This window comes from Siphateles boraxobius, unplaced genomic scaffold (assembly GCF_051911475.1).
Source record: "Siphateles boraxobius isolate OS27281-9 unplaced genomic scaffold, OSU_SipBor_1 39, whole genome shotgun sequence".
NCBI lineage: Eukaryota > Metazoa > Chordata > Actinopteri > Cypriniformes > Leuciscidae > Siphateles > Siphateles boraxobius.
The window spans coordinates 1,238,311-1,246,986 of NW_027509019.1; the positions used below are offsets into that span (position 1 = coordinate 1,238,311).

At 49.6% G+C, this 8,676-nt stretch overlaps 1 protein-coding gene across 1 annotated transcript in view; it reads left to right on the forward strand.

The window, feature by feature from the left end:
- Positions 1-8,676, forward strand: part of sh2b2 (SH2B adaptor protein 2) — a 36,866-nt gene extending 28,190 nt beyond the window's left edge. Inside the window, exons 8-9 of the mRNA XM_077197308.1 lie at positions 198-369; positions 6,117-8,676. Of these exons, the coding sequence (XP_077053423.1) occupies positions 198-369; positions 6,117-6,469 (525 nt within the window). The 3' untranslated portion in view covers positions 6,470-8,676. The remainder of the gene's footprint in view (positions 1-197; positions 370-6,116) is intronic.

Consider the following 8,676-nt stretch of genomic DNA (forward strand, 5'->3'; position numbering starts at 1 on the left):
AATATGAGCTGAATATCGTGATATATATCGTGAGATTATCGTGTATTGTATTGTATCATGAGATTAGTGTATCGCTACAGCCCTACCAGATGTTGCTGTCTGGGAAGCCTGGGAGGTGTTGTGGTGGTGATGTTTAGGATTGTGAAGCCTGTTGTTGAGTTGATGTGTGTGTGTGTGTGTGTGTGTGTGTTTGGCAGCACTTGCGGTTGTCTGTGAACGACAGCGGTCAGTGTCACGTGCATCACCTGTGGTTCCAGACGGTGTCCGACATGCTTCGGCACTTCCACGCGCACCCCATCCCTCTGGAGTCGGGCGGCTCCACCGACATCACACTGCGCTCGTACGTGCAGGTCCAGCGCTCGCCCACAGGTGTGTGACCCGCACAACACACACAACACACTGACACGTGCAGGTCCAGCGCTCGCCCACAGGTGTGTGACCCGCACAACACACACAACACACTGACACGTGCAGGTCCGGCGCTCGCCAACAGGTGTGTGACCCGCACAACACACACAACACACTGACACGTGCAGGTCCAGCGCTCGCCCACAGGTGTGTGACCCGCACAACACACACAACACACTGACACGTGCAGGTCCGGCGCTCGCCCACAGGTGTGTGACCCGCACAACACACACAACACACTGACACGTGCAGGTCCAGCGCTCGCCAACAGGTGTGTGACCCGCACAACACACACAACACACTGACACGTGCAGGTCCAGCGCTCGCCCACAGGTGTGTGACCCGCACAACACACACAACACACTGACACGTGCAGGTCCAGCGCTCGCCCACAGGTGTGTGACCCGCACAACACACACAACACACTGACACGTGCAGGTCCAGTGCTCGCCAACAGGTGTGTGACCCGCACAACACACACAACACACTGACACGTGCAGGTCCAGCGCTCGCCAACAGGTGTGTGACCCGCACAACACACACAACACACTGACACGTGCAGGTCCAGCGCTCGCCCACAGGTGTGTGACCCGCACAACACACACAACACACTGACACGTGCAGGTCCGGCGCTCGCCAACAGGTGTGTGACCCGCCCAACACACACAACACACTGACACATGCAGGTCCAGCCCTCGCCCACAGGTGTGTGACCCGCACAACACACACAACACACTGACACGTGCAGGTCCAGCGCTCGCCCACAGGTGTGTGACCCGCCCAACACACACAACACACTGACACGTGCAGGTCCGGCGCTCGCCAACAGGTGTGTGACCCGCACAACATACACAACACACTGACACGTGCAGGTCCAGCGCTCGCCAACAGGTGTGTGACCCGCACAACACACACAACACACTGACACGTGCAGGTCCAGCGCTCGCCCACAGGTGTGTGACCCGCACAACACACACAACACACTGACACGTGCAGGTCCAGCGCTCGCCCACAGGTGTGTGACCCGCACAACACACACAACACACTGACACGTGCAGGTCCAGCGCTCGCCCACAGGTGTGTGACCCGCACAACACACACAACACACTGACACGTGCAGGTCCAGCACTCGCCAACAGGTGTGTGACCCGCCCAACACACACAACACACTGACACATGCAGGTCCAGCCCTCGCCCACAGGTGTGTGACCCGCACAACATACACAACACACTGACACGTGCAGGTCCAGCGCTCGCCAACAGGTGTGTGACCCGCACAACACACACAACACACTGACACATGCAGGTCCAGCGCTCGCCCACAGGTGTGTGACCCGCACAACACACACAACACACTGACACGTGCAGGTCCAGCGCTCGCCCACAGGTGTGTGACCCGCACAACACACACAACACACTGACACGTGCAGGTCCAGCGCTCGCCCACAGGTGTGTGACCCGCACAACACACACAACACACTGACACGTGCAGGTCCAGCGCTCGCCCACAGGTGTGTGACCCGCACAACACACACAACACACTGACACGTGCAGGTCCAGCGCTCGCCAACAGGTGTGTGACCCGCACAACACACACAACACACTGACACGTGCAGGTCCAGCGCTCGCCCACAGGTGTGTGACCCGCACAACACACACAACACACTGACACGTGCAGGTCCGGCGCTCGCCAACAGGTGTGTGACCCGCCCAACACACACAACACACTGACACATGCAGGTCCAGCCCTCGCCCACAGGTGTGTGACCCGCACAACACACACAACACACTGACACGTGCAGGTCCAGCGCTCGCCCACAGGTGTGTGACCCGCCCAACACACACAACACACTGACACGTGCAGGTCCGGCGCTCGCCAACAGGTGTGTGACCCGCCCAACACACACAACACACTGACACATGCAGGTCCAGCCCTCGCCCACAGGTGTGTGACCCGCACAACATACACAACACACTGACACGTGCAGGTCCAGCGCTCGCCAACAGGTGTGTGACCCGCACAACACACACAACACACTGACACGTGCAGGTCCGGCGCTCGCCCACAGGTGTGTGACCCGCACAACACACACAACACACTGACACGTGCAGGTCCGGCGCTCGCCCACAGGTGTGTGACCCGCACAACACACACAACACACTGACACGTGCAGGTCCAGCGCTCGCCCACAGGTGTGTGACCCGCCCAACACACACAACACACTGACACGTGCAGGTCCGGCGCTCGCCAACAGGTGTGTGACCCGCCCAACACACACAACACACTGACACATGCAGGTCCAGCGCTCGCCCACAGGTGTGTGACCCGCACAACACACACAACACACTGACACGTGCAGGTCCGGCGCTCGCCCACAGGTGTGTGACCCGCACAACACACACAACACACTGACACGTGCAGGTCCAGCGCTCGCCCACAGGTGTGTGACCCGCCCAACACACACAACACACTGACACGTGCAGGTCCGGCGCTCGCCAACAGGTGTGTGACCCGCCCAACACACACAACACACTGACACGTGCAGGTCCGGCGCTCGCCCACAGGTGTGTGACCCGCACAACACACACAACACACTGACACATGCAGGTCCAGCGCTCGCCAACAGGTGTGTGACCCGCCCAACACACACAACACACTGACACGTGCAGGTCCAGCACTCGCCAACAGGTGTGTGACCCGCCCAACACACACAACACACTGACACGTGCAGGTCCGGCGCTCGCCCACAGGTGTGTGACCCGCACAACACACACAACACACTGACACGTGACGGGGCGCAAACACCTGAACGCGGGAGTAGATTACTGTCTGTCCGTCACGGCTCTGTTCGGTGATCACCAGCACTATTACTCAAGGTGACTATGATGAGTCTCTCATAGTCAGACTTAAAAATTCTACAAAAATAAATAAATTCTGTATCATGAATTTTTAAGGCCAGACAAGTAATTTGGGTGAGCTCAATTTGTAAAGAAAGACTACACGCCTGCGCACATATATATTCAAAGGCGCATACCTATAGACTAAACGCGTTATACGCATGTGCACGTCGTCAGCGTTTTCACAGATTCGGTTTTTTGAAGTTTATGCCTGCACCTTGAAACCTATTTCAAAGTTTGCGTTCTCGAGCCCCAGGCACCGCTGTTGTGCGTATGAGCGGCCGGAGCGCGTTAAGGGTTTTCTGTGAGAACAGTGTCGTGTTAGCGGCCCCTGAGTCAATAACTAATGATCTTTGCAACGGAAGTGAATCAATCAAAACTAACTTTAGCTGGACAATAACTTTATTCTAGAGCTGCTGTAAAGCTAAAACAATTTCTGTTACTTTAATTTCCTATTATCACCGTAAAGCTGCTTGGAAACAATCTATATTGTTAAAAGCGCTATATAAATGGTGGTGACTTGACTTTAAAGCACATTGCATCTTATTCTTGTAAAAAACCATCCACTTAAGGCCCGGTCACACCAAGGACGATAACTCTAACGAGAAACATATAGTTCTAAAAATCATTCTGAATATAAAAGAGTACCACACCACAACTGTAACGATAATAGCACATAGAAACAATATCATTGGAATGACTTTCGAAAAGATTTATTTTCAGCTGATGAACAATACAAACATTGACAGCCAATTAGAATCCTTCCTGTTTTAAAGGGGTCCTACTATGACCTTTTATGAAGTCTTGATTTTGTTTTTGATGACGCTATTGCGGAACAAAGTACAATCCCACCATGCTGCCAATTATGGGTCGTGACAAAAACGTCAGAAATGGCAGTTTCAACCTGAACTGCCAAGAACACACTCTCCCTTCGGGTCACATACAGGCTGCCAGTGACATTATTCTCTACGGTCACTGCCCAAGCTATAAGTCTTGAAGTCTCTACCAAACCCGACTCCGGACCTTCAGAACCATTCCGTTTAATGGTAAACTATCATCATTGGTCCAGGCCTCGGGCCTGATGTAAGAAGCGCCTGGGGTAAAGAAAATAGGGGGTAAAGGAAGAAGAGAGGAAAGGCTGGATGTTATTCACCCTCAGAGGAAGGGGAGCTGACGCTGGGAGCGCCGGTGCTGGATTACCTCCCTGAGATCCCTCTTTTTCTTTGAGTCGAGCCTTTTCTGCGACCTACTCCTTGTAGGAGGAAGGCGGGTGGCGTTGCTGAACCTCTGACCTTGTCCCGATCCTCGAACCGGGACGGGCCAGGACCCCCTGGCTGTCTCAGGTTTAGCCACAGATGTCTCTCCATGGCCACCATTGCTGCCATCGACCTTCCAATCGAGGCAGCGTTTGTCTGGTGGCCCGAAGAGCCAGATCTGTGGTGCGGCGCAGCTTGTCCACTGTGTCAGGGGAGAGACCCTGCCCCTGATCCAAATCCTTCAGCAGGTTGGCTTGGTATGCCTAAAACACTGACATAGTGTGTAAGGCAGGCCCAGCCTGACCTGCTGCCGCGTATGCCCTGCCATTCAAGTGATATGTCATCTTGAGATGCTTGGAAGGCAGGGCAGGAGCTTTCAGTGCCGATGCCTCTCCAGCAGCAAGATAGTTTGCGAACGTCTCGTCAATTGGGGGCATCGACACATACCCATGTTCACGCATCCCCTCGACATCGGCGTAGTTTGCTCGCTGCTGACGATGGATGCGTGCAGAATATGGGTTGTTTCATGCCGCTCATCCAGCCTGCCGCGAACGGCTCCTTCCTTCACGCCCTCCCACGGCAGCTGAAGCCTCACTGAAGCGCGCTCCATAACACCCAACAGCTCATCATACGCGGGGCAGGGACGTTGTGAGGGTTCAGGTTGTACCTCTTCTTCACCCTCATCAGCAATCTCCTGCTTTCTTGGGCTGGGTCCCAGCAGAGCACTTGCTGCTGGATCAGAGGATGTAAGAGATAACACATCCTCGTCCAGCAGCTCACCCTCATGAGCTTCTGACGGGCGTGAGAGAGAAACACCTCTCTCAAACTCATCAGCAAGCTCCAGCTGGAAACCCCATGATCCATGTCTCCGCAGTGCCTCAGCAAGAGGGTCCAGATAGAGGACTACTGGGTCCAGATGCCTGTCCCTCTTTATCAGCATCCACACCAGTGCGCAATATAATTCTGTTTATTATAAGCGCTGCAGTTTTATCGTCCATCGCTTTAAAAGCTCCCGCTTGTTACAGCTGAAGGATTCTGATTGGCTGTCAGTGTCTTTATCATTCATCAGCTGGAAATAAATTGTTCTGAAAGTGATTCCAACGCTATTGTTCCTCTCTGCCGTTGATAGTTGTGCTGTGGACTCTATCCTTTTATATTCAGGATGATTTTCTAAAACTACATAAAACTTTATCTTTATCATTATAGTTATTGTCCGTGGTGTGAATGGGCCTTATAGCTTGATGTGAAAATTTCTATTTTCCACTATTATGTGCCCGACGTTACTTGTCTTAACACCTCTATCACATGTAGTGGTGTTAACACCTCTATCACATGTAGATCACTATCACATGTAGTGACAAAATGATCACAGACACCAGACCAGACGAAACCACCCTCAACACTGGAGTTTAATTTTTCTCCAACAAACACATCTCACATAAAACATTTTTTAAATGCATGCAATAAATACACTGTCAACAATTTGAAATGCACCAATAACACACTTTCCTAAAGTTGTGCAGGTATTATTTGTGTGTGTGTGTGTGTGCACAGATGTGGCGTCACCTCATGTCCCAGCTGCTGTCCCGCGGTGTGATGCTGCTGTGTGTCGGGCTGAACCGGGCCAGTCTCCGCATCAGCTGTCCGGTGCCGGTGCCGGCGCTCCCTCAGACCCGGCACTGTCCTCCAGCTCGTCCTCGTCTCCGATGGCCCAGCCGACCTCAGGAGGAGGAGGAGGAGGAGGAGGAGGAGGAGGAGGAGGAGGCGGAGGAGGAGGAGGAGGTCTTCACAGCCGGAGCAACAGCGCAGAGAGACTGCTGGATCCCACCGGGGCCACTGAAGACTATCACGACACCGACGGCTCGCGGAGAACTAGAGCTGTGGAGAACCAGTACTCCTTCTACTGATGCTGAGAGTCACACACTGCTGCTGTCCTGCTCTGTTATCAACACACACACACACACACACACACACATCACAATGAGCTCGGACTCGATTTACCATGTTCAGTGCTGACAAACACACCTCATGTATGTACACTGGCACTCAGAAGTTTGGGTTTTTTAAAAGATCTCTTCTGCTCACCATTTATTCTAATATGATGATTTGCTGCTCAAAAACATTTATGATTATTATCAATGTTGAAAACGGTTGCGCTGCTTCATATATTTGTGGAAACTCAGATACATTTAATTTTTAAGGATTCTTTGATGAATATAAAGTTCTAAAATAACAGCGTTTATTTGAAATAGAATTTTTTGTAACATTATAAATGTTATAAAAATCACTTTTGATCTGTTTAATGTGTCCTTAATGAATAAAAGTGTTAGATTATTTAATTTCTTTAATTTAATTATTCTCACCCCAAGCTTTGAATGGTTGTAAAATTTAAAAAATCTGTTTTATGAACTCTTTTCAACATTGATAATAATCATAAATGTTTCTTGATCATCAAATCATCATATTAGAGTGATTTCTGAAGGATCATGTGACACTGAAGACTGGAGTAATGATCCTGAAAATTCAGCTTTGATCACAGGAATAAATTACACTTTACTATATATTCACATAGGAAACATCTGATTTACATTGTAATAATATTTTACTGTTTTTACTGTATTTTTGATCAAATGCAGCACTGGTGAGTAGAGGAGACTTCTTTCAAAAGAATTAAACAATCTTAATTATTCCAAACTTTTGATTAGTAGTGTATATTGGATCTTTACTTCACCGACCAACACAATGAAAACACACACCTTTTTCGCAGTCATCAACACACATATCACTGGAAATGAAGTAGAAACGAGCGTCTGAGAGCTGATGTCTGCGATCCGTCACTCCATCATACTCAGTGTTTTCATGTTGAGTCGTGTGTTTCAGGTGGACCGATGTTCATGTTCTCCATTCAGTGATGATAAATGTCTTCACATCGCACAACTGACTAGGGAGTTTTTGATTGTCTCACGACATGCACCCATCATCATCATCATCACCATCAGGTTTCATGCGTCGGACTGGGTCCCTGTCCCCTGTAGATGTTCTTGGTGGGATAGCCTGTTTGAAGTCTGTAGACTATAGAGTTGATTAACTAATGATTTCAGATGCGTTCATAAGCCATCGGCAGTCTGTCAGTTCTTCATTTTTATTCTTGAGGTGTCTATTAGCAATTCAAACTTCATGCCAAACATATTCTATTTATGTTTGTCTTTTAATTATGTTTGTCATTTAGGACAAGATTTAGATTTGGGATGTTCTTTTTCTGTTGACTTATACAGTACAATTGAGTGAAAAATGTCACTCGTCTATCTGTATTTTTCAAATCAGAGCCAAAAAATGTAAAAGACCTTTTTACGGGATGTGATAACCTGCACATCACTTCACTTTTATGTGAAACATTTTTTGCGACGGTTTTCTGCACGAAGGGCTTATTGAACAAACACACACGTCACCAGTGTGAACTCGGGTTATACAGTTACATTTCAAAACAAAGCTTTGTTTGCTAAATAAGACTCATATTGGAGCGCTTCACAGATGAGGATCAGATCAGATTTCAGGAGTCTCTCTCACATCTCCACAGGAAGTGAAGTCGAGCCGTCTGACCACTGTTTCCTGTCCTGATGTGACGTGCGTCGTTGTGCCGAACTCATTCCTGCTGACATGATTCCCACTGTGGACCATCTACGACATTCTTCCCGTCATCCATAAAATTAATAAAATCAACAGACCTTTACAATATTGTCAGTTTTACCCAGTGACTAGTAATGCATCTGTTTGAGTAGTACATGTTCCCATGAGTCATTGCTCTCATGAACTGTGTAACCCGTTAAAAGACGAGTGGTTTTGTTTCTCATGTGTTTGGTTTGTGTGCTGTCAGAGCTCATTCACTCGTGTGGTTGAACCTCGGTTGTTTCAGTAGTATTCATGCTTCATTAACCTCCATGTTCTCATGTGTTAATAATGACAGAAGCACAATGGCATGTACTTTCCCTTTAACCGGATCATTTGTTGTTAAATGTGAACTAGTTGTGTTCCCGCAGTTCAGTGTCACCAAACCTAAACTTATACTGTCTACACAGGAGTCATGCTTCAGATTCAAGCATTTGCTAAATGGAAG